Source organism: Bactrocera neohumeralis, chromosome 3, assembly GCF_024586455.1.
Source record: "Bactrocera neohumeralis isolate Rockhampton chromosome 3, APGP_CSIRO_Bneo_wtdbg2-racon-allhic-juicebox.fasta_v2, whole genome shotgun sequence".
Taxonomy (NCBI): Eukaryota; Metazoa; Arthropoda; class Insecta; order Diptera; family Tephritidae; genus Bactrocera; species Bactrocera neohumeralis.
In genome coordinates, this window is record NC_065920.1 from 48,026,638 (window position 1) to 48,053,409 (window position 26,772).

A 26,772-nucleotide genomic window follows, 5' to 3' on the forward strand; every position below is an offset into this window, starting at 1 on the left:
ATGGAAACTCTCTTGTACACTTGTCCCTCATTGACAAGAGTAAGCTTTAAGCTTTTGATAGCACCACGTAATGAGACACTGGAAAAGGTATCGTTAGGGTCTGTTGAATTTCGAGTCTCCGCGTGGATTGCGTAACGGCACTCCCTCCGGTAGAGCTAAGAATCAAAACTCATTGGCCAACTAGACTAACCTAATCTTCTGAAGATGAAATCTCAGGCTAATGAACTACTTTGCAGAGTGAGATTTTGTTGATCTATAGGGTCGCCTTGATTGTCAAGAAAATTTGTGAAGTTGCTGGTTAAAGTGGTAACCGATTTTGTGGACCATAATCGGAACCCGAAAGACAGATCTTTAGTTATTTAGTTTAAAAAACTGCTTCACATTTCAAGCCATCGAGGAATAGATAAATTGTTTCATGGTATTGTCGATCTAACCTTTTCTGTTCGAGCAAGAATAGATTATTTTTATGTCCTTAAAAAATTTTTTTTCGATAATATGTAGGGCTTTCAGGAGGGTTCAAGCCAAACGGGTTACAGTCAACTACCTCTATAAGGTTTATGATGCTCATTCATAAAATAAAAATGCAGTAATATTATGGATTCATATTGGCTAATATAATGATTTTGTAATATGACATAAACATTATGATACATTGAGAAAATGAATATTTGTAATAAATAAAATTAATAGAAACTTTTTTTTTAATTTTATAATATTTTAAAAATGAGTCGGACACTATGCGGCAAGCCCTTTAACCATTAAAAATGGGATTATATCCGCTTGTCCGGCGTGTTCGTCACCGACTCTTATACGCAGCAAAAAAGAAGCACTCTCTCTACTAACATATCAAATAATGAAGCATTTCATGTATGCATGTACTATGTAAGAATATGTATGTATGTAGGATAAGAAATACCGTGGCATGGAACGAGTTTCTAATACAATATATAGAAAATGGCGCAACTACTTGGCGGCACGTCGTTTAGTCAGCGGCGTTGTGGGCGTCGGTGGTTTTATCTGAAAAAAGTACTCGAGCATATTAGCTAAGATCGAAAGACAATGAAATCTCCGAAACTCACCGCAGCACGAATTGGCTTAGCTGTGGCAGCATTTGCTGGCGGTGGATCGCGCGGCTGTGGACCATTCTCATCTCCAACTACTATTACCGCCACCGGACGATTTTCGGCTGCCATGCGTTCGGTGCTCTCACTTCGTGATGTTGAACCCGCACGCTTAAACATACCTGATAAACGACCACGTAAATCTTTTTTGCTGGCGCGCATATCACTGGCAACACTAATATCAGAGTCAGATCCCTGAATCTATCAAATGATGAAATACATATGTACGTCTGAGTAGGGTAGAGTACTTAAAAGCAGCAGATGACGACAAACTTACCGACACTTCACTCTCGGAATTACGACTACTCTTTGTTAGACTACGCAGTTTGCCCATTAAGCTTTTCTTTTTCTTACGCGGACCGCGCGGTATATCACTCTGTGTAGAGCCACCGGATAAACGTGAGTCCAGACGTGAATCGAAGCTGCTATCACGCACCATGCCACCCAATTCGGAATCAATGGACTGCATTGATGAGACGCTGCCGTCATCTTGACGCCAAATATTCTGTTATAGAGATCAAGTCGCATTATAAAAATAAAACTATTACAGTACAACCAAATAACAACCTGATCCTTCTGTATTGAATGATCCAGCGACAGACTCTTCCTTATTAAGCTACCATTATGCCCTGATGAGCGCGATAGCTTGGAACCATTGCGCGTGGAACCTGCAGCGCTTGCCACCGAACTTTGACTGCCATGTGGATCGTTTTCCTGCGATGCTGCACGCCGCAAATTGCTACGCCTCATGCGCGTTCGCTCGTTTTCATCTTCATTGAGACGCTGAAATTTGCGCAACTCCTCAGATGCCTCAGCCAAACGCGCCAGCACATTAGTTATTTGTGAGTTATTGAGCGCGCTACTGGGCGATGGACTGCGACTGCGTTGTCGCGCTGTACCCGCTGCATCCGGTCGCAATGTGTTGCCACTGCTCGATGTGGAGCGACTACTTGTTGTTACCATTTTCAAATCTGGCGCTATTTTTACTAATTCATCGACGGTTTGCAGCAATGCGCCTACTTTACGTTCACCACCATCTTGTTCCATACGCCGTTTCACCAATTCCTTTTCGTAACGCTCACGCTCGCGTCGCAGTTTTTCATTGGATGTGCGCAATTTAGCGTGTACATCGCGCAATTCTAGCAAGTCACATTGTAACTCGGCGATCTTTCGTCGTCCCTCCTCCATCTCCTCTTCGGTTGAGCGTTTCAATTGATCTAAACGTCGTTTTGATTCCAGTCGCTCCTTATCTCGTTCACGCTCTACTTCGAAAAGCGTTTGTCGTAAATCACGTGCTAAAGTTGAAGTTTCTTGCAGCAGTCGCTGTTGATCTTCACGCTCCTTTTGCCATGAGAGTTCTAATTTCGTTTTCATACCTGGTATTTTTGTACGTCCCGAGCCGATGACACGTTCTTCCTCGAATTCATTAAGTTTGGATTGCATCTCGGATATTTTTATTTCATTTGCACTGCGCTCCGACACAAGCTCTGTCTTTACTTTACTCACCTCGAGACGTGCTTCAACTAACTGATCCTCTAGGCAGCCGATCTAGCAAGGTTCAATATTAAAATTGAATTGTGGTATTGATGGCACGAAGTAAATGTAATAGCAAACCTGTTGTTCAAGATAGGCAATTTTACTCTTATCATCATCATCACTGCTATGCATTGAACTGCGACTCTGACGGCCTGTGTTCGATTTCAATTCGCCGATCTTTTTCTGTGCGGATTCCAACATTTGTTTGAAGGCATCGCGATCCTTTTTAAACTTCTCACATTGGCGCTGAATGAAAGTAAATGATACAGTAACAAATAAGTTCTTTAGTCTATGTGAAACCGAAATGGTATTGGACTTTTTTCATCCGGAATGATTAGTTGTTTTTATATATGATTAGGAATATATTAGAAAATATGCTATAAACTGGCTCCACAAAACCTCAGAATATTCTTTTCTGTGTGTATGTTTCAAAAATAACTTAGTGGTTGAGGAATAATGTCCATTTTAAATATAGCACTCGTGAACATAGCGGGCAGGTGTTTTGCTACGACGTACGCTATAAGGCTCAAGTATATAAAGTGGTCCGGACAAGGACACCCCGAAATTCTCCCCTCTTTCAACTGCATTCCTGAAAACTTGGATCACTACATTGCAAGGGCCAGTCGTGACGGGTTTTCTCTGCTCACTTACCGACAGATGGTACAGTGAGCTTTTTCATGGATGCGTCAAAGCTAGGAGGAAAAGTTGGAAAGATAGTTTTCTGTAAGGTCAATCTTAACTTTAGGCTATCTTAGCACTCTAGCGTTTTTCAAGCAAAAGTGACAGCTTAAGGTGGCGGTAGTCGCACTGCTACGAAGTGCAGCCCGTTCCAAGGAGGTGAGCATTCACAATGACACCAGAGCGGCAATACTAGAGCTGAGCTCGCTAACTCTGTGCTCAAAGCTAGTCAGGGAGTGTCTGACACGTCCCTAGAAATAGTATCAAGCTACTTCATCATCCGACTTGTTTGTGTGCGTGGTTGCCGAAGAACTAACCAGAAGGGGCACCTTTGCCCTGCTCACATGGGAATGGAACGTAATTGGATGTCATTTGCGTCTTGCGTTCTAGCACTGGGTTAACGTGCGCTTAGCAGGCGTTAGTCGACGACTATTTGTGATGATCATAATGCTTTATCGATTTGTAAGAATGTATACAGGTGTTTTAGGTGCCACAGGAGAATCAGTTTAAGCATAGCTTAATATTGTATAATTCGAAATTTCGTGGAATCGTACAATATAAACGATGAGAGCCTGATTGACTTCTACAATTAAATTGTTATTATTGTTAAAATTAAAATACGATTTGCTCCCGAAAAGTTGTGATACTTCAGAACCTAGCCCAACTCACCTGCATGGAAGTCAGTTCGCCACTCAAATTCTTGACTTGTTGCTCGTAACGTAGACGGGTGGACGCCACCTCGGATTTGAGCTGTAATTCCGAGTTCTGTAACCTGGAAAATAGTACAAACGAAAGCAAACATTTTAATAAATATCGTAACTTTATTATTTCTATCTACTCACTTCGTTTTCAGCGTTTTAATTTCGGCCTGCAAGCTACTACTGTGCTCATTAATTGAATACTGCGCTTGCTCGATGCGACTAAAATCATTTAATTTACTACTTAAATCATCATTTTCCTTACGTAACTGAAATACTAAATCTATATTCATCTCGTTTTCTCGGCGCAAACGATCATATTCTTGCTCCTTCTCTGCCAATTTGTTCTTCAGCATTGTCTTTTCATATTCAGAAGCGCCGCTTTTAGTCTGTTTCGTCTCGGCTTCTTGCAGCTTGCGCTTCATTTCGCCCAATTTTCTCGCCAGTTCGGTACGCTCCGAACGTATTTCATCCATTTCATTGATTTTTTGTTGCAGCGAATTCAGCTCCACTTGCATATTATCCTTCTCCGTGGTTAGTTGGGCGCGCATTAGTATCGTTTCTTCTGATAATTTTTCCCAATGTGTATTCAAATCATTGTAGCGTTTATTTTCATCAGCTACTTGTTTTTGCAGTTCTTCAATTTGCTTTTTCAGCTCTTGCACTTGTTTGGAATCGGATTTTGAGGATTTGGATTTGAGCTCCTTTACTTCCTTCTCTAGCGACGTTTTTGTTTTTTCCGCTGACTTCTTGGCGCTGGCAAGATCGGCATCCAATTGTGCTAGTTTAGACTCGAGTTTCTCGCGCTCTTTACGCTCTTTTTCGTAGTCCTTCTCCAACGTGGTATGCTTTTCTTTGTCAAGTTTAGTCTGCGTTTCCAGCGCGGCCTTTGCTGCTTCAATTTTCTTTATCTATATGTAGGTAATTTATTTCATAATTGCAATAAATATTCTTTATAATTGATTACCTGGTTATCTTGTTTCTTAATCTTATCTTCCAGCTCCTTGACTTTAGAACTGTGTTTCTTAGCTTCATCATCAGACTTCTTTAATTTTTGCTCCAGTTCACTGAGTTTCGGTGAAGAACTTGTCAGTGTTTTTAAGCGATCTGTTGGAAAATAAATACAGATTTAGGATTTTAGAACATTTTTTTGCAGATTAAACAGTATGTTTAAAGTGGATTTCGGAATTTCCCGGAATTTATTCCGGCGTTTCGCTAAATGCAAGAAATTCTCAATTATTACATTCAGTAACTATTGTTTTTGCAGATCCCAACTCTTACCGAGTCGTTGCAAAACCCTACTTTCCAATATTATGTTTTAGAAATGTTTTCGGGCAAAAGAGACCCTATTTTTAAACACTTTAACGAATATTCCCTTCCAAGACGTCAATGGTCCTGAACTTATCCACGTAGGCAAGCGCCTTCACATAACCCCACAAAAAATAGTCCAGCGGTTTAAATCAACCGATTTCGGAGGTCACGCCTCACGCCCACAACGGGAGGTAATGCCCACATCAAAAGATACCTTCAATAAACTGATAATTTCGTTGGCATGAAAAGGCTTTGAAAGGCCGTTGTTTTACAAGATAAATGAAAATCGCTGAATGATCTAAAGGCTATCACAAAAATCGAGGTTAAGAAATGTTTCGACGATTGAAAGAAGGTCTGGCATAAGTGCAAAATATCAAATGGGGACTATTTTGATTACGGCAATATTAATGTAGATGAATGAATAATTTTTTTTATTCAAAATACGAAAATTTTCGTTGTTTTTCTCACATTCTCATTTATGACAGTTAGATTTGCTAAACTCACCAATATCACCCTCAGCTATGGACAAACGCTGTTTGGCTTTCTGCAACTGTTCCTCCAGACTCGCCTTTTCAGTCTCAAGCGTCTTTACCTTATCGCCTCCACTACTCAATACTATCACACGCATTTCGCGTATCTCATCCTCCAACTCTTCGATCCATTTCTTCAAGTGATTCTTTGGCGTCAAATCTGTTACACGTTTGGGCGCTCGAATGGGCAGTTTCGCTTCAGCTTCCTGTAATATAACTTTTAATTTGGCATCTAACTCATTGCGTTCACACTCCATCTTTTCAAGTGATTCCTTCAATTTTGTAAGTTCCTCGCCATTCGCGCCATTTTTATCCAACGACGTACTCTTGCGTAACGCCTGCAATTGCATGCGTTTATTATCTTTCAGCAACTTCTCATTTTCGCTTTCCAATGTCGAGATTTTCGTGCGTAACACCGACGCCTCTTGTTCGACCAATTTCAGTTGACGCTTCGCATCTATATTGACATCTTGTGGCAGCGCAGAGCCGGTTTTAGCCGCAATCTCCGACTGCAAGCGTTCGATTGTACGATCCTTATCGGAAAGTGATTTACGTAACTGCATTAGCTCCTCAGTGAGTGCTTTAAGTTTCTTATCAGCGGCATTTGTTGGTGTCGAGTTGAACGAGAGCAAAGAAGACTTCTTGTCTCCCGTCTCGGCCTGATGTACTTTCTCCTGCAGCTCTCTGACATGCTTTTTAGTTTCACGATTTTCTTTCTCCAAATCGTCAACACGCTGACGCAGTATTGCCGCCTCTTGCTCGTTCAGTTCCAAAAGTATGCGTAACTCGGCGGGATCGTCCTCATCGGATATACCTTCGTCACGTTCAGCCGCCGATTCAGGCATCAGACGATGTGGTATCGGGCTCAGCTTACGTGTAGCTGTAAAGTTAAAGTTGGAAATGTGTTAAATAATCCATGCGGAAATAATATTATATATTTTTAACGCAGTCAAGTAACTTCATCATGCAAAGCTTCGAAATGATGGGTGTAAATGAAATTAAGTTTTTTTAAGCGTATATGGATTAGTCAATTTAAATATGCATTAGTTTCTGGTGATGAGCAGCTGTAAAAAATGGCAAGTACTTGACGGTAAGAAGCAAGTTATACATCGAATTTCGGTTAGTTTGGTTCAAATTGGTAAATTTTGTAAGAATTGAAATTTATATAATGCAAACTGTGTTCTTCGTAAGGGTAATGTGCCCAAATATAACGTGAAAATTTTACAGGGTTTTAAAAATAATTTGATTAATATGACAAAAATACAAAATTTTGTTTTCCAACTCATATATATATATATATATTCGTACTTCTGGAGCGTGTTGCCATTTTTTTCAACTGCATCATTAGCGAATCATTTTCATCCTCGTAGCGGGCAACCTTTTTCCTCAAATTTTCAGCCTGCAATTGTACAATTAGGACAAATAATTAGTATTACATTAACAGAGTTTAATTCAATCGTGCAATTATTTTTAAATTAAAAGGTTGAAATTTCGATTATATAATTAAAAAAAAATAGAATGAGCAATCTGCTCCTGCGACCCATACAAATCTCCCTGTAAGGATGTAATCATTTCAGTCATGCTGCAAAATACGCTTATCAGTGCGATTTTTTGCGGGATGCCTGAAGTTCAGTTATGTGCCACACCATGTGCCTCAGCGTAGTTTAGTTTTCATACCAAAGGTAGGTAAATCACCCAATCTACTCTTAGGAATTTAGGGATATAAGCTTAAATTCTTTCCTGCTGAAAACGTTAAAGAAAACTTTAGGCGTGTATGTATATCAGGGCCACAGCGCCTCTTAGAAACTTGTCCAAAGCGCAACGCATCCGCATACAGAAAAAAACTTCAGTAGAGACTACAATCCATACACCAATATTCAATATCGAAAGGTATCTTGAATACAGGATTACGTTCTTGGACAACATTTTACAGAATTTATTCTATTCAGCTGTACTATATAACGTTGGATTCAAAACCCTCTTGATCTCTAGAAGCATAAGAGCAGAATAGAATGAAGATAGAATGACCAAGGAAGTCTGTGTAGGCACTATCTTATGCCTTCGCTATCTCCGTTTCTATGGAATAAGACGAATAAACTGTTAAGGTACTTAAAGAACTTAGACGGCAAAACCCAGTCCAAAATTAGGCATTGCGTACGGGTCTGGGACTCAGTTCGTAGAAAACTTATCTGCTGTGCTTAAACGAAAATATAAAATCCCTCCATGGAGGTTCCCTTCGATAAATAGGATACAACTATATCTGTTGGATCGCACTAAATTCCTTGGAATGGAAACATTTACATGGTCAGCCAACAGCAATGAATGTTATAACCTTCTTTCGCAAATCGGCAAGAAGTGTCTTGGGAAGAAGGGCAGCAGTGGAGAGTGTCGACAGGAACAAGCGATTTCACTTCTACGGAGGCTGCCAAGCTACAAAGGCATGATATATTAGAAGAGACTGCCAAAAGTGACAGAGCTATGCATTCTCTAAGTTAAAATTCCATGGAATGTTCTATCGGAATGCAAGACTGCAAAAGTTTTGTGTAAAACAGTAGATCGAAAACACACGAAGAGAAGAGAGTGTGAGTACATGATTGGAATACTCACTGGTCACAGTCAGGTGGCAATTCATGCGTACAGGATGAAGCTAATAGATAGAGATGACTGCAGGAAATATCAAGAGTAGGTGAACAAAGAAATAATAAAGCATCTTTTGTGCATTTTTCTCACATTGGCAACGTTACGCTTCAATTGGGAGCACCACGGTATGAGACACTGGAAGAGGTGGGATGATAGTGGGGCCTGAGCACCTATTCGTTTCAAGCTCTGACATCTTGACTACTTTTTATGAACTACCTAACGGCACTCCATCTGGCATTGCTAAGGATCGATGTATGGCGCACGAGACTACCATCATCTCCTTCTTTACGGGCGTAGACACCGCTTACGCGATTATAGCCGAGTTAACAACAGCACGTCAGTCGTTTCTTCTTTGGAAATGCCAAGCGAAGGCAGGTCCCTTTCCACCTGGTCTTTCCATCGGAGTGGAGGTCTTCCTCTTCCTCTGCTTCCCTCGGCGGGTATTTCGTCGAATACTTTCAGAGCTAGAGTGTTTTCGTCCATACGTACGACATGACCTAGCCAGCGCAGCCGCTGTCTCTTGATTCGCTGAACTACGTCATTGTAGTCGTATGACTCATACAGCTCATTGTTCCATCAAATGCGACATTCGCCGTGGCCAATGCGCAAAGAATCATAAATCTTTCGCAGAACCTTTCTCTCGAAAACTTCTAAGACCTACTCATCAGATGCTCTCATCGTCCATGCCTCTACACCATATAGCAGGACGGGAATAATGAGTGACTTTTAGACTTTGGTTTTTGTTCGTCGAGAGAGGACTTTACTTCTCAATTCCCTACTCAGTCCAAAATAGCACCTGTTGGCAAGAGTTATTTGAATTTCCAGGCTGACATTGTTGTTGCTATTAATGCTGGTTCTAAGATAGACGAAATTATCTACAACTTCGAAGTTATGACTGCCAAATTATTTTCTCCAACAGTAGATTGCAGAAGTCACACGAAAGGGAGTCGCCTTGTCTGAAACCTCGTTTGATATCGAACGGCTCGGAGCTTTTTCTATTGCTCAACGTCAATTTACACAGCCGTATTAGTTTTGCGGGGATACCAAGTTCTGGCATCGTGACATAAAGGCAGCACCTTTTCGCGCTGTCAAAAGCAGCTTTGAAATCAATGAAGAGGTGGTGTGTGTCGATTCTCCTTTCACGGGTCTTTTCCAAGATTTGGCGCATGGTGAATATCTGGTCGGTTGTGGATTTTCCAGGCCTAAAGCTACATTGATAAGGTTCAATCAGTTTGTTGACGATGGCCTTTAATCTTTCATACAGTTCGGTCGATAGAACTACCATCTACTCTTCTAGATAAAGTATCTAACCCAAGGATTGATGAAACTGAATTTTGTTATGAAATAAAATCAGCTGACAGTTCATATAGAGTGCTGCATTTATTTGACTCAGATCAAAAAAATTAGCAATATACCACGAAAGGATCTTAGAACCATGCTAGGACCGAAAGGCGATCCGATTTTTGATGGACCTGGCTGAAGAAGATAAATATATCTAAATTATGTATTCTCTTACCCTTTTCAAAAATCATCTCCAGTTCTAACGTTCTTTTTCGACCCCTTTCTTAGCAAAAACAATTTAGGTATAATACACCGTCCCTTTTTAAAACATGTGTATCACAGTAACTTCATTTAATATTTCAGAAGGATATTTGAAGAAGAATAAACATTATTCAATACCTGATTCTGTTTGCTGAGCGTTAGGGACATTGAAACGATTTCGTCATCTCACACAAATTCCTAGATTTGTCCTAAGCAAGGGAAGATGATATAATTCTATCTAACTTAACTTTCTTTTGGTTGATTGTTCTAACCACATTTCGAATATCTTTTCTGGCTTATTTATAGCTAAGAATACTTAAGATGTATTAAATCAGATTATCCTATTGAGTTCCCATGAAATTCCAATTAAACTCTGCTTCTATATGGAAGCCTCACGAGAAATAGATTTAGTAAAAACAATTATACACTGCCACAAACAATTTGTCAGTCCTAAAAATTACATAAAAACATTTTTTTTGAGGAATTGTTGAAAGATACCTGCACTAGCGCCCGACATGAGCGCTTGCGACATTGCAGTAGGAAAGAGTAGTGCAGATGTTGCTCTAGGCGCCACTGCGGCAAATACCATTGCAAATGGTGAACATTCACGGTCACAAAAAGATTTTTGGTTTTCTGCAGTAATTTGAGCATCAATCGAAAGTTTTCTACTCTCAGTCTCAGTGCTGACGTGAAATACTTCAATACGATCGGTTTCAGTGGAAGCATCGCAAATATTATTAACAGTTTCTGTGGAAACTTCTTGTGTTCCAGTGGTTTGTGTTTGTGTGTCAACCTCGACACTTTGCGTTTCGGCCATTTGTGTAAAGCTGTCACATGTCTCCACGAGCACTGCCGTGGCCTCATCGTTAGTAAGCAGTGGTTGTGTTTCAACGCTAACATCCGCATAAGACAGTCGACGCGTTTGTGTGCCACGCGGAAAACATAAAATTTCGGGAAGTTCCAAAGTTTGAGTACCAACGTTTATGCCAACGTTCGCATTCAATTTCACAAGCAACTTTTGACGCTTATCAACAATGGAGATTTTCTTAATAAATTCTAAGATATCATAAGAAACCTTACCTCTTCCTCGGCAAATTTCAGCTGGTCCTTCAAATCCGATTCACGTTCCACAGAGTCTTGCAAGTCGCGCATTAATTGTAATGGTGGCTGTGGATTTGCGTCCGCCGATGTAGACTTGCCAATAATACCTAACATAGGCGTCTTTCTTTTGCCCGGATTGCGTAGCTCGTCAGCTTCAACCTAATATGAAAATAGCCATATTGAGAAATTCAAATATAAATCGGTTTTTCCAAACGCTTACTTGTAATTTACGTGTTAGTTCGTTTGCAAAACGCAGCTCTTCCTCCAGTTTATTGACCTTGGTCAATAAATCTGTATTGTAGTTGTTTTGTTTCTCCTGTTCCATTATCTCAACCTTACGTTCGTATTTCTTAAGTTTGAAATTGAGTATTCGGCAATTTTTTGTCATCTTCTCCAGCTCCTTTTGCAGATTTGTTTTCGCCTTCACCTCATCATCGCGATAGGTGTCTTGCAGCTCATCCATTTCGGCCTGCAAATTGATAATCTCCTTCTTTGCATCCTGATTCTCCTCCATCAGCTCTTCGCACAACTGCTCGGCCGCCTGTAGTTTACGTTTTAACTCATACTCGCCACCTTTCGGATTGTTTTCGATCTCTTTCATGCGTATATTTAGCTTACGTTTTTCATCGTTTACTTTTTCCAATTGGTCTTTCATCTCGTTTACTTTTTGCTGCAACGCTAAAGCCTCAGAGGCTGCGGTCCGATTCGATGCGGTGTCCATTGAGGCGAGCCGACGCAACAAAATATCACTTTTTTCGCGTTCGGCGCGCTCTGCACGTAATTTCATCGCTTCGTAGTCGGTGCGCAACCGTTTCAGCTCATCATGCAGCTCTCTATCGTTCGGACCCACCAAAGTGGTTTCTGTCGTTTCCGTCGTAAGGGAACTATTATCGTGCGTTTGTCTTTTATGCGCATACTTGGTATCTTTAATTTTCAGCATGAATTCCACATCTTCGGCAGATTTCAACCGTCTTGCTTCTTCCTTTTGTTGCCTTGAGGCGGTCGTTGTGGAAGTGCTTGTAGACGACTTAGCTGTTGAACTTGTGGAATTTGTACGCGCGCCATTTGTTGTCGACGACGCTGTACTCACTGCTTTCGGTGTGATACCGGCGCTTGTCGTGGAAGTTGTTGTTGAAGTGGAGGAAGTTGCGGATGTTGTGCTGGAGGTTGTAACCTTCTTCGGGGGCAGCGAATTGCGTTTGGTGGCAGCTTCGGCCATGGATGTGGTGGATTTGCTGCGCTCTGGTCGATCAGGTGGCGCTTTACTCTCAGTATCGCTGGATGAATTGTTATCACTACTTTAGTAACGAAATTTTTTTTTTGGGGGGAAAGACAAACAAAAAGCGTGGACAAAACCAAACATGAAGCACTAGCACATTCAATATCTACACAGCAGCGGCAAATGCACACATTGTTATTAGTTAACTTACTCATCGCTCTTCTTGGGTATGGAACGTTCTCGACTGGATTCTCGGGAGTTTTGGCGCTGTTTCTTCAACAAATTCATTTTACGTACCCGTTCGGCGAGGCTGTCTGTGGAAAGGATAATTAGATCCTCCGGAATACTAGAACGCGAAGGTGATGATGTAGAAGATGAGGATGCTGTCTTTGATGTGGAATCCTCTACCTATATATCAACCATATTTATTAAAAATATATGTATAGAACAATCTTAATATTCTGAAGGAAAAAATTTGGTAACATTGAGATATTGGAGAAAACTAAACGCAGCTCTATAGCTTATGACTACCTTTCATTTACACATATTTTTGTTGTTCAAAGATAGGATTATGATGCCACACCTAGCGATAATATATTCAAAGCTATTTATGAAATTGAGGTTAGTCGAAACAGTTTACAGCTTCCTCGTGCGAATAGTGGTTCATTATTATCTTAATATGATCGTCATATCCCCATAGTAAATGAGTAAACAGTGACAAGGTGACCCAGAGTAAGAAAAGTATTTTTATGTTATGAAAGCTTAGTGTTTTATTTTTGAGTTGAGCTATTCGAACTACCAATTGCTTAAAAGAAGATCACTAGCATTTAACTTTGTTATGCAATGATAGGTGTTCAAACTGGGCACTTTCACATTAGCACTCATACGGTGAGGCTAAAGATTTTGGAGGACTCAACTTGTCAAAGTTACAATGAGGAAGATCAGACGTAAATATCTCGGAACTTTCTATGCCTTAATAAATTTTTGCACCATCTAGACGTTTTCTCGATTTGCGACTGTCACTTTTATTTAGGTAGAAGCTCTGGGCATTACAACGGACGGGGGCCTCGCGAGAAATCAGCCTATTTACCTAACCTGACGGGGTTTTCACAAGTGTGGACGTTTTTAGCACCGATATGAGCATTGTCAAAGTCTCAGAAAAATCCCCAACTACAGACTAAATTAGTGTTATAAAGGAATTTTTTGAGACTCTATTTCACCATCGAGAAGAACTTTAAGAGAGCATTAAGTTACCCGATGATGGCATAGCCTATATTTACCGAGCTCGATTCCCACAATGACTATGGGCTACGCTGGCTCTAGAACTTATTGTCTAATATGGAGATATTGAGAAAACTTTTTGAAACATCCGCCAAGTGTCGTCTGGAGTATTTCTCCAAGCTTCAAGCGCAGTGCCTATTTCGAGAACTCAAATTTTTTTATAACTAGCAGATCATTTGTTTACCTCCTTTATATCCAGCGCCGTTGTATGCCGTCGTGGAGGTACCGGTAACTTCAATGTCACGTCCACATCGTTTTGCTGCGAACGACCACTGGGACGCGAGTTGGCCTTTGTCGTCTGTTCGTCCGCTTCGTCGATGTCCGGTGTGGAGGCCCATGATTGTGGACGCCGCTTTAGTTCTACATTAAAGTGAACAACTATTTAGTATAATAAGACCAACATATTGTTGTTGTATGCATTTAGCGTTCATGTTACGATGTTAAACAAGTTTTTACGATACAATACGATGCGATGCGGTGCAGTGCGGTGCAATTGTATGCAGTCGAGTGCGTTGCCGTGCGGTGAGTCCACATTTACGGTATAATTACACGATTGCGAACGATGACGATGTTTGTTTTTAGTTTATATGATTTTTGTTATTGTTTTTTTTTTTGTATTTTTTTTTTTTGATTAGCCAAAGATATAGTACGTTTACGTTTACGAGCACGATTACGTTAAGATGTAATTGAAATTATGTTCATACAAATATTGTTGTTGGTATCCACAAAATTACAGTAGAAACCAAATGTTGTTGTCCACATTCGGCAGCGACGAAAGTGTTTTCATAGTTTTTAGTGTGTTGAAATTGCCAACATACAAAAAATTGTTGTGAAATGTTCGAAAAATTTAATTTAATGAAAAAAGTACAATAAACAAATAATATTACGTTTTATGTAATCAAAAATGCAAATAAAGGGTGACCAAATATCAATATCTGTAATCAATTTTAGGCACTGGAAGTTATAGCATTATCATAACAAGAAAAAACACCAGCGAAAAAGGAATTTAAAAAGAAAGTAACGGGTGATCCAAGTAGAGATACTTTTTTCAATAGCCTTTTCTGACAGATCACGCGTGAGTTATGCCAAGCTGTCATGTTAGTTTTGTTCAGTATTGTTTGGTATTTCATTGTAGAAAGACTTGCACTTAAATAACGTTTACAAATCGCTCAGCTTCATTACGAAAATTCACGTTTTGTAAAGAATATAATGGGTTGTCAAGAAAGTCGTGCGGTATTTTTATTGATTTTTTTTTATTAAAATTGAAATGAATTTTTGATAACTCATGCCCAGCTCTTGACCGATGCTACGGCTGCTACTATGCCGGTCTCTTTCGACCAATTCAGCGATTTTATCGCAATTTTCGACGACAGGCCTTCCGGAGCGTGGCGCACCTTCTACCACCTCTACACCAGAACGAAAACGTTGAAACCATCGTTGTGCGGTGGAAATGGAAACTGTATCGGGTCCATAAACTGCACAAATTTTATTGGCGGCTTGAGATGCATTTTTGCCTTTATCGTAGTAGTACTGTAAAATATGCCGTATTTTCTCTTTATTTTGCTCCATGTTTGTGACACTATAACTCACGAACGACTTAAAAGAAACGACAATCAATCAAACACATGTTAGCGCATGAAATGAGCTTTCCAAAAAAGTATAGCATGACCCGATGCAACGAATAAAACTAGAACTACGCGCTTTCAGTGCCAACTAGCGAAAATACCGCAAGACTTTTTTGACAACCCATTATTTCGAGGACTTCGCTCAACTTATGGCCAACATAATCAGCCAACTGAGCATACTACACGCAAAACCATCACCCACCTTCAGATCCAGCATTTATTATGGGATAATATTCGCAACAAAAAATTAATATTTTTCAAAATTTATATTTTTTTATTCAAAGTAGGTTCCTTGTGCTTCGATACAGCGTTTAGCCCGGTCAATTAGCATTTCAAATGAGTGTTTAAGGTCATGTTTCGGAATGCTCTTGAGAATATCCGTATCGGTCGTCGCCTTTTGGATAGCTGAAATGTCCTGAAACCAGTGCCCTTTCATGGGCAAATGAAGTTTTCCAAATAGGTAAAAATCACAGGGTGCCAGATCAGGTGAGTAGGGTGAGTTAGATTTAACTCCATATTAAATGGTTAATATGGAGTTTTTTGTCAAAAAATCAGTGACAAGCGTCGACCGATGACACGGCGCATTATCGTGCAACAAGCGCCAGGACCCTGCCTCACGATATTGTGGTCGAGCACGACGAATGCGTGACAAAAGACGCTTCATAACACCAAGGTAAAACACAGCATTAATCGTTTGGCCAGGTGGGACGAACTCTCGGTGTACAATATCCTCGGAATCGAAAAAACAAATCAGCATTGTCTTTATTTTTGACTTCTGAAGACGACCGACTTCTGATCGTCACAGAGGTTCTCACGACCTTCTTGGAATCGCTTAAACCACTCATGCACATTACTACGGGATAGGCACTGATCACCGTAAACTTACGACCGATGACCAACAGCTGCTGTCACTTTTTGATCGATAACATCGATTTTAGTTATCCAATTGTCTTAAAATTTTTACGAAATGTCAACAAGAGATCAAACTTTTTATTTCATATACCCACCAATAGGTGGCGCCACCAGAAACAGTTATATTTAAAAAGTTGTGTTTCTTTTGCGACAGACCTTGTATACCAAGACCGAGGAGGGTTTATTCGGTATCGTTCACAGAAACTCGGACTGAGGTATGGAATGACTTGGCGCATATTACGACGACATCTTAACTCGAATCGTTCAAGCTACAGCTTGTGTAAAAACTGAAGCCGCTCGACAAACTGAACCTTCCCAAGCGACATTGACATTCTTGGAAAGTTCCAAAAAGATCCGACGTTTTTAAACAAAATTTCGAGACGAAGAGCAGTCTGAAGAGATTCAAGAGCTGTCATTTCATTCAGAAAAACCAACAGTCTGGTGTGCTTTTTGCCCGGTGGAATTATCGTTCCATATTTCTTCAAAAATGATGCCGCTAAGATTTAACTGTCAAAGGCGACCGTTATTACGCCATGATAACCGACTATTTAGTGCCTGAAACTGAAGTTCGTTATCTCGGCGTCATTTGATTTCAACCAGTTACCAGTCAATATACTCGAACGAGTCATCGAGAATTGAACTCAACGGATGGACCATCTCAGACGTAACCGCGGCCATCATTTGAAAAAAATTTTCAAAAAATAAATACCAAAGAATGTTCTTTTGAATAATAATGAACATTCCCCATTATATTTAAAGTTGCTGTGTTTTTTCCTTAAAAAGGTAGGGAACCTCGAAATGGATCACGCCTTAGCAATATCATAAGTTTTTTGAAAAAGTGTTTGGCCAAATGTTATCAGCACTAGGGTTTCCACTTGAGACTCTTCCAGTCTTCGCGGCAATTTCAATTCATTGAATTAAATTTCGGAAGAAATAAATCAATTTAGTCACCCTTTTTTATATAGTATACATAAAGAAGCTTGGTTCTAAACCAACATATAGTACTACTTATTATAAAATAATAATGTTAATGTTAATAATATGTTGTGAACTGATTTTAGACTGATATAGTTTAAGTAGTCAATACATAGCATGTTCTTGAACTCAATTAAACGAAAATTTACATTTATAGCTTACAAGCTACTATTGGAAAATGTGCTTTCATACGGTTTGTAAAGTTCATCTAGAGCAGTGGTTTCCAAACTTATTTTGTCTACCGCCCACTTTGAGAATAAATATTTTTTTAGCGCCCCCATTTTTTCACCTATTTAAAAACCACTATAACTTCAAATTAATTATTGTGACCTATATACTTATGTATATTAACGGAGAATTCAAAACGAAACTTTTACTATAACCAGCAACTTGAAACTTGCGCGCAGTAGGTAACATAGAGCGGCGCTTAGTTCTCAAGTTAACTCTTACGGGCTCCACCTGCCAATAAGAATGATTGTTGAAACACAACTTTATAGTATTAAAACAGAGAATATTTTATTAAAAAATAAAACTAAAATAATCGATCAATATATAAAAACTAATGTGAAGGATGAATCTGATGATGTTTAATAAGTTTGTTAATATCAGGTTCCAATATACTTAAGAACAGTCGCAAGTCGCCACGTTCGGTAACAAGCAAACGATTTCTATTTTTAGTTAGCAGTGTTGTCACAGCACTAAATCCACATTCACACAAATATGACGAAGGGAATGCTATCAAGAATCGTTGAACGATTGACCACAATCCAGGGTACAATTGCGAGATCGGTTTTTGTAGCCAAAATTCTTGGTAACCATTTTTGAACTTGATTTTTATTTCCTTGTTTGTTGTCAATTCTATAAGTTCTTCTTCCAACTGAGGTGACATTGCTGTGTTGACATTTGAAAACGGAACCAACACCCAGTCTGGTATTTCCAAGTTCAAAATGTCCTGGTATCGTTCGGTGAAGTCAATGTGGAGGTTTTCCAAATGTTGGCAGTAGGCAAACAATTCGTCGTTACTGCATGATACTGATAAATTCGGAAAATTGTGAAACTCACGTCTGCCCAGATTCTTTTTGTGTAGAAGCAGTTTGGCTGCGAAAGCAGCAACGACGTTTTTTGTTTTAAATAAATTTAGTTTATCGCCTTGCAGTTGGAGATTCATGTCGTTGAATAATTTATACAGCTCTGTCATGTAAGCTATATCATTCTTTGATGTTATGAGCTTGTCTTGAAATTCTGTATCTTTAGTTTCCAAGAACTCTATAACAGAGTCAAACAGGTTGTAGAATCGAGTCAGACAATTGCCTCTTGATAGCTAACGAACTTCAGTATGAAACAACAAACGATTGAAATCCTCACAGTATTGCCGTCTCTTCTTTTTTACTTCCAAAATTGTTTTGCTTTGAGAAATACGTTTAACTTCGCGAGTAGTGTAAAGGAGGCGTAAGTAATGCTCATCTATTGCGCCCAAAACCACAAATGAATATAAAATAAATATTACATTGTTTATATAGGAATGCTTAAGCACAATTATTATATAGTAGTCCAAAAATATGAATTCTTATTTTTCCTAGAAATACATTTGTAAAAAAAGGATCTTTCTCCTTTTCGTATTACCTTATTTTTCCCAGAAATACATTTGTAAAAAATGATCTTTATCCTTATTTTATTTTCCCCAGAAATACATTTGATAAGATCCTTTTTTTTATTTTCCACATAAAAGATTTAAAGAGTTCTTTTCTTTCTGGGTCTCTTACCGCCCCCCTTGACACCTGTAGCGCCCACAAGGGGGCGTTATCGCCCACTTTGGGAAACACTGATCTAGAGAAACAAAAGTCAGATTTAAAAAAATCAACTTCTCCGATGAGACTCACTTTCATCTGAGCGGCGAGGTAAATAACCAAAACTGTCGATTCTGGAGCGAAAAAATTCACAAATTATTCGTGATCTCATTACTGTTTATCTAACATCTAATCTATAGTCTCTAAAAAATTATAGTATGAAATCAGTTCACATTAAAAATTTATATTAAGTCCCCAAAAACAGTTCGTATAAGATTAGTAAAATTTCGAAGATTTAGTAAATATACAATAGAGAAAAAAATTAGACATATATGTATGTGTGTATGAGCAATTTTGTAACGTTATTTACATGGGAATGTGAGACCGAAATGTGTGCATGATGTTTGTGTTACAGCCATGGTCAAAATTCAAAATAAGCAAGCTGCATATAAAAATATATACTCTTGTTTTCAAAAAGTTTAAAGTTACTGAAATTATATAAATATATGGGAGATCCAATTGCATACCGATATCATTACTACTCCCCGTGCCATTAAAACTCGACAGATTCTGTGTAGAGGTCCACGTGCGCGATGATGGTCTAAGCGGAAGAATTTCGTTTGTAATCAAAATTGTGGAGATACTTTTAGTAAATTACCTGGAATTGCCGCCGTCCGTTAAGTTAGGCGATGAGACGGCCACATCTTCAATACCCCGCCGACCGCCATGCTCTTTGTAGTCACGAAAGCAACGTTTGCAGCGTGTCGGATAGCGGGTCTGGGGATGGAACCCCAGCGGACATAATTGGTCACCTTTTAACGACGGATACAAATGATGCATTTAGAGAGGAAATCGTTGTGGAATATAAAATTTTCAATTTTTAACTGTAAATGGAAAGAAATAGATTAGCAGAAGAGCAATTATATTTTGAGAAATATTGTAAAAACAAATAAAAGATTTTATAAAGAACATGTGATCAAATTGAAAGGCGAATTTTTAATTAATACTTCGCGTGTTTTTCGAATCGGTAAATTTTCTGTAAGTTTGTAGTGCTGTTAGTGACATCTATGTAAAATTTCACGTCAAAATATTCATTAGTATTTGAGATCCGCGTTTGTGAGGCTAATTGAGGATATAAAAGCTAAATCGAAGAAAACTCGAATGGCCATCACGACGGAGGATTTTTCCAATTCCAAAATTCGTTCGCATAAGTATCGATGTGACCAAAGATGCCTTCTATTAGCGCTTGGAGCGCGCTTGTGAGAGCTGCCCTCGCCACGATGTCAAAATCGTGCTCGGCGACTTTAACGCCAGGGTGAGCAAAGAAGGTATCTTTGGCACTACGGTCGGTAAATTCAGCCTCCACGACGAAACATCCCCAAATGGGTTGAGGCTGATTGACTTCGCCGGGGCCCGAAATATGGTTATCTGTAGTACTAGATTCCAGCATAAGAAGATTCATCAAGCTACCTGGCTGTCTCCGGATCGAAAAACTACCAACCAGATCGATCATGTTGCGATAGACGGAAGACACGTCTCCAGTGTTTTAGATGTGCGTGCGCTTCGAGGTCCTAACATCGACTCGGACCACTATGTTGTTGCAGCTAAGATTCGCACCCGCCTCTGTGCAGCAAAAAACGCACGCCACCAAACACAAGGAAGGTTCGACGTCGAGAAGCTGCAATCACAACAGACAGCCAAACGATTTTCTACTCGGCTTGCACTCCTGCTCTCTGAGAGCACTCGTCAACAACTCGGTATAAGAGAACTGTGGGACGGCATTTCAAATTCCTTACGTACAGCTGCAACCGAAACCATTGGTTTTCGGAAAGTGCAAAAGAACAGCTGGTACGACGAGGAGTGCCGTGTCGCAGCGGAGAGAAAACGGGCTGCCTACCTCGCAACGTTACGATCGACCACTACACGTGCGGGATGGGATAGATACCGAGAGTTGAAGAGGGAAGCGAGACGCATTTGCAGACAGAAGAAGAAAGAGACTGAAATGCGTGAGTACGAAGAGCTTGATAAACTGGCCGAAAGGGGTAATGCGGCTTACAGAAGGTTTCAAGACCGAAGCATACTCTTGTAGAACCCCCAAAGGTGATCTAGTCACTGATGCCCAGAGCATACTTAAATTATGGAGGGAACACTTCTCCAGCCTGCTGAATGGCAGTGAACGCACAACACCAGGAGAAGGAGAACCCGATTCCCCAATCGATGACGATGGAGCAGACGCTCCATTACCCGACCATGAAGAAGTTCGAATAGCAATTGCCCGCCTCAAGAACAACAAAGCGGCAGGGGCCGACGAACTGCCGGCCGAGCTATTCAAACACGGCGGCGAAGAACTAATAGGGAGCATGCATCAGCTTCTTTGTAAAATATGGTCGGAAGAAAGCATGCCCAACGATTGGAATTTAAGTGTGCTATGCCCAATCCATAAAAAAGGAGACCCCACAATCTACGCCAACTACCGTGGGATCAGCCTCCTCAACATCGCATATAAGGTTTTAACGAGCGTATTGTGTGAAAGATTAAAGCCCACCGTCAACAAACTGATTGGACCTTATCAGTGTGTCTTCAGACCTGGAAAATCAACAACCGACCAGATATTCACCATGCGCCAAATCTTGGAAAAGACTCGTGAAAGAAGAATCGACAGCACGAAAAGGAGCTGCTTTTATGCTGCGATGTCTGAATTTGGTATCCCCGCAAAACTTATACGGCTGTGTAAACTGACGTTGAGCAACACCAAAAGCTCCGTCAGGATCGGGAAGGACCTCTCCGAGCCGTTCGATACCAAACGAGGTTTCAGACAAGGTGACTCCCTATAGTGCGACTTCTTCAACCTGCTTCTGGAGAAAATAGTTCGAGCTGCAGAACTAAACAGAGAAGGTACCATCTTCTATAAGGGTGTACAGCTGCTGGCGTATGCCGACGATATTGACATCATCGGCCTCAACACCCGCGCCGTTAGTTCTGCTTTCTCCAGGCTGGACAAGGAAGCACAGAAAATGGGTCTGGTAGTGAACGAGGGCAAGACGAAATATCTGCTGTCATCAAACAAACAGTCGTCGCACTCGCGACTTGGTTCTCACGTCACTGTCGACAGTCATAACTTTGAAGTTGTAGATAATTTCGTCTATTTATGAACCAGTATTAACACCACCAACAATTTCAGCCTGGAAATCCAACACAGAATTGCTCTTGCCAACAGGCACTACTTCGGACTGAGTAGGCAATTGAAAAGTAAAGTCCTCTCTCGACGAACAAAAACCAAACTCTATAAGTCGCTCATAATTCCCGTCCTGCTATATGGTGCAGAGGCTTGGACGATGTCAACAACTGATGAGTCGACGTTACGAGTTTTCGAGAGAAAAGTTCTGCGAAAGATTTATGGTCCTTTGCGCGTTAGCCACGGCGAATATCGCATTCGATGGAACGATGAGCTGTATGAGATATACGACGACATCGACATAGTTCAGCGAATTAAACGACAGCGGCTACGCTGGCTAGGTCATGTTGTCCGGATGGACGAAAACACTCCAGCTCTGAAAGTATTCGACGCAGTACCCGCCGGAGGAAGCAGAGGAAGAGGAAGACCTCCACTCCGTTGGAAGGACCAAGTGGAGAAGGACCTGGCTTCGCTTGGAATATCCAATTGGCGCCACGTAGCGAAAAGAAGAAACGACTGGCGCGCTGTTGTTAACTCGGCTATAATCGCGTAAGCGGTGTCTACGCCAATAAAGAAGAAGAAGAATTAAAGATAGTCCTTTCAACTTAGTAAAACACAGTTTTTTGTAATATCATTTACCGGGGGAATTTAATAGATTTGTATATTCTTAAAAGGACAATGAATTTTCAACGTTCGGTTCTGCATAAAGTAAGTGAACTTTCAATATGCTATATATAAGGTCTATTTGAAATAAATCCATAATTAGAATGATCTGATTGTGATCAAATGTGCAGATAAAGCTTCGTCCCTATAGGTAAAAAAAAACTGGAACAAGCTTTGTTGTGGATCAAATTTCACCAGCAAAATCCTTCGTCATATACAGAAACGGGTAGGAATCAGTTGGTGTCTAGTTTGAATGGAAATATGGTTGCATAAGAACCTCCCAACAAAGCTTCCAGAGCTTCTTGTGAGTTACTATCGCTATGTGTGAGCCAGTTACCCTAATGGAACACATTTTCATCTGCCTGGCAAAACTGGCGTATTTTATCTTTAAAGCTCAAACAGTACTAAGGACAAGGCCCAAGACTATAGATCAATTTTATAAGTAAGACTACTGTTCAATTTCATTAAAATAGTGAGTCAGGTGTAAAACGCAAAAACCTCCATATCGAGTATATTGTGGCCCGGGGAAGGTCTGGACTGATTACATCAACATTTGGCATTACTCAAATATATCCGAGAACATGCTTACACCCAATTTAAGGTAAGAAGATAATTCGCACTCTGAAATATTGGGCATAAAGTCTAGAGTGATGAAAATTATTATATTGGATAGTCGAAAAAGGTAGATAGATGTCGTTGTAGTCGTATATCTCCAGTGCTACCAATCACATTGTGTCATACCATATAGTGTTGGAAAGGTGATATTTTAAGCTTTATTTAATCAAAATTAAATTCGGGGAAGTTGAAAAAAAGTTATAGCTGTTCAAAAATGTGTGACAATAATGAAGAAATTCGCTATATTCTGAAATTTTTGTATAAAAAAGGGAAGAATGCCACGCAAGCCATCAATGAAATTTGTGAAATTTACGGAGACGATGCTGTATCAGTTCGTGTAGCACAACAATGGTTCGCTCGCTTCTGTTCTGGAAATTTCGATATGAAAGATGCAACTCGCTCTGATCGACCGATCGTTGAAAAAGTCGATGATATTATGGAAAAGATTGACCGGGACCCTCACATATGCAGCCATGACAGCGTTTAGGAACTTAAAATTCATCATCAAACGGGCTTGAACCATTTAAAAAAGGCTGGCTACAATATGAAGCTCGATGTTTCGATACCACATGAATTGTCTGTGAAAAATTTAATGGACCGAATTAGCATCTGCGATTCTTTGCTGAAACGAAATGAAATCGAACCATTTCTGAAGCGAATTGTAACGGAGACGAAAAGTGGATCAAATACGAACAATAATGTGAAAAAAAGATCATGGTAGTACCAAGCGTAGTGAAGCTAAACAAACGGTCGCAAACCTAGGATTGACGTCTCGACAAGTTTGATTTTGAGTATTTAGTGGGATTTGAAAGGAATCATCCGCTATGAGCTGCTCCAGCCTGGTCGAACGATTGATTTCACATTTTACTGTCAACAACTGATGAGATTGAAGCAAGCAATCGAAAAAAACGGCCAGAACTGACCAACAGAAAGGTCTTCGTCTTCCATCAACCATATAACCCTGACCTTGCCTCATTGGACTACCATTTCTTTCGGTTAATGCAGAACTTCCTTAATGAAATAAGGTTGGCTTCAAGAGAAGCCTGTGATAATTACGTGTCGCAGTTTTACACTTATGGAATAATGTCTCTAGCGGGAAAATGGCAATAAGTGGTCGACCAAAATGGTACATAATTTTATTATTATTTGGTTCATTCAGTATTGTTTGGCATTTTATTTACTTCTGTACAACATTTACAAATCGTTCAGCTTCATTACGAAAATTCACGTTCTGTAAGGAAAGTGTTTCGTGCGCCTCGCTCAACTTGTAGTCAACATAATCGGCCTACTGAACGTATGCACTATTCGCAAAACTATCACCCATCTTGGGACCCAGCATTCATTATTGAATAATATGTATTCGACCGAATATACCACGTCCAGCACGCAGTGAAGAAAATATAGCAGCCGTAGCTGAGAGTGTACATGAAGACCGTAGAGAGTCGATTCGGCGCCGTTCGCAGCAACTCGCAGTGAACGACTTGGCGCATTTTACGTCGAGATCTTAAATTGAAAACGTATAAGATACAGCTTGTGCAAGAACTGAAGCCGCTCGACCTTCCTAAGCGATGTGTCGTAGCTCCATAGGCTCTTAAAAAGTTCCAAGAACATCCGACATTTTCGAGCCAAACTTTGTTCAGCGATGAGTTCCTTTTTAGGCTCAATTAGTATATAAACAAGCAAAATTGAGGTATTTGAGACGAGAGCAACCTGAAGAGATTCAAGAGCTGCCATTTCATCTAGAAAACACAACGGTTTAGTGTGGTTTGTGCCCGGTGTAGTCATCGGTCCATATTTCTACAAAAATTATAACTTCGTGGTCTCGGCGACATTTGGTTTCAACAAGACGGCGCCACTCAATTAATTTATTGGGAGAACTCTTCAGCGACCAGATAATTTCACGTTTTTCGATTCCGGTCGATTGACCCCCAAGATCGTACGATATCACACCGTTAGACTTTTTCCTCTGGGGATTTTTTAAGCCTGAAATGCGGCCAATACCGCTTCGATTCAGACCTTGGAACAAAATATCACGTGTGTCATTCGCCAGTTATCAGTTATCTTTGCAGGGTCCGGCACTCGAAGTGTAACCAATTAAAAAGAGCCATAAATTTGGTTTAGAAAATTATTTTTATTTATTTTAAAGTACAAAATGTGTTAAAATAATCATAAATTCAGGACCAATGCACTTTTGCTCGATATGACCACCTTTTGCCTTAACTATGGCCTTGAGATGGTCAAAAACGAATCGCAAGCTGTCCGAATGTGACTTGCCGGTATTTTGGCCCACTCACGGACAATGGCTTTCTTCAGCATCTCGAGACTGGTGTATTTTTTACTTCGGACCTTGCTCTCCAAAATGGCTCAAAGAGAATAATCCATTGGCTTCGCATCTGGTGATTTCGAGAGCCATTGTGTGGTCGTAATTAAGTTCGGAACGTTATTTTTCAGCCATTCTTGGTTCACTCGCGCTTTGTGAGACGGTGCTGAGTCTTGTTGAAACGTCCATGGTTTGCGACCGAAATGTTTGTTTGCCCACGGCTTCAAAGCAGCCTCCACAACACTTTCCCGATAATATGTCGCATTTACTTTGACGCCAGCCTCGATAAAAACAATTGGAGAGCGCCCATCTGCAGTGACAGCGGCCCAAACCATTATTTGTGGCGGGTGCTGCCTCCTGGTGGCCAACCGATGACTTAGATTCTCGTATGAACGGTCGGTAAAGTAAACCCGTTTTGAGAGTTTCGAATTGCTCAATTGGAAAAATTTTTTTCATCAGAAAACACAATGTTCGGAATTTTACCACTTATGGCCAAGCGAAGCAACTGTTTCGCTCTCTCAAGTCTTACTTGTTACTGCTTCGGTGTGAGATCATGGGCCTTTTGGAACTTGTAAGACTTGATCTTGAGCTCATTTTTCAATATGCGTCGGATGCTGCGGTCGGATATTTTCAGTTCTTTAGCCATTTGATTGGCACTTCGTCGTGCATTTCGCTCAAGTCGCTTCTTCACTTTCCGAACCATCTCACTTGACGTTGTCTCTATCATCATCCTCCATTTGCGATGCTACCAGTATCATTGTAACGAGTGATGGTGCGATAAACAAAAACTTTATTCACATTAAGGTGTTTGAGCTCACGAACAATTGCTGGCTGTGATTTTCCAGCTAAATATAAAGCAATCACACTATTACGTTTGAATTCCATCGCTGATCACTTTTTTTGCGTTTACTTTTGGCAAAACGCTTTTGTACACTTGTGAACAATACTCCGAACTGTCATTCAGCAAATTTATAAACAGCTGATTCCAGTGCGACAGCTGCGCGAACGGTCTGAAGTTGATTACACTTCGAGTGGACCCTGTA

General features: G+C 40.2%; 1 protein-coding gene across 5 annotated transcripts in view; it reads right to left on the bottom strand.

The window, feature by feature from the left end:
• Positions 1-592: 592 nt before the first annotated feature.
• Positions 593-26,772, bottom strand: part of LOC126752518 (myosin-11) — a 41,487-nt gene continuing 15,307 nt past the window's right edge. The window contains exons 3-18 of one of the 5 annotated variants that reach the window (XM_050463380.1): positions 19,615-19,840; positions 19,484-19,557; positions 13,842-14,017; positions 12,588-12,784; positions 11,378-12,455; positions 11,137-11,316; positions 7,183-7,273; positions 5,849-6,754; positions 5,001-5,140; positions 4,178-4,944; positions 4,005-4,107; positions 2,736-2,903; positions 1,689-2,669; positions 1,399-1,626; positions 1,080-1,322; positions 593-1,017 (exon numbers count right to left, since the gene is read on the bottom strand). In XM_050463380.1, coding sequence (XP_050319337.1) covers positions 964-1,017; positions 1,080-1,322; positions 1,399-1,626; positions 1,689-2,669; positions 2,736-2,903; positions 4,005-4,107; positions 4,178-4,944; positions 5,001-5,140; positions 5,849-6,754; positions 7,183-7,273; positions 11,137-11,316; positions 11,378-12,455; positions 12,588-12,784; positions 13,842-14,017; positions 19,484-19,557; positions 19,615-19,796 — 5,568 coding nt within the window. In that variant the 5' untranslated portion in view covers positions 19,797-19,840 and the 3' untranslated portion in view covers positions 593-963. Of the gene's footprint in view, positions 1,018-1,079; positions 1,323-1,398; positions 1,627-1,688; positions 2,670-2,735; positions 2,904-4,004; positions 4,108-4,177; positions 4,945-5,000; positions 5,141-5,848; positions 6,755-7,182; positions 7,274-10,554; positions 11,081-11,136; positions 11,317-11,377; positions 12,456-12,587; positions 12,785-13,841; positions 14,036-19,483; positions 19,558-19,614; positions 19,841-26,772 lie in introns of all 5 variants that reach the window. The other 4 variants (XM_050463377.1, XM_050463378.1, XM_050463379.1 and 1 more) reach the window with 4 other exon arrangements.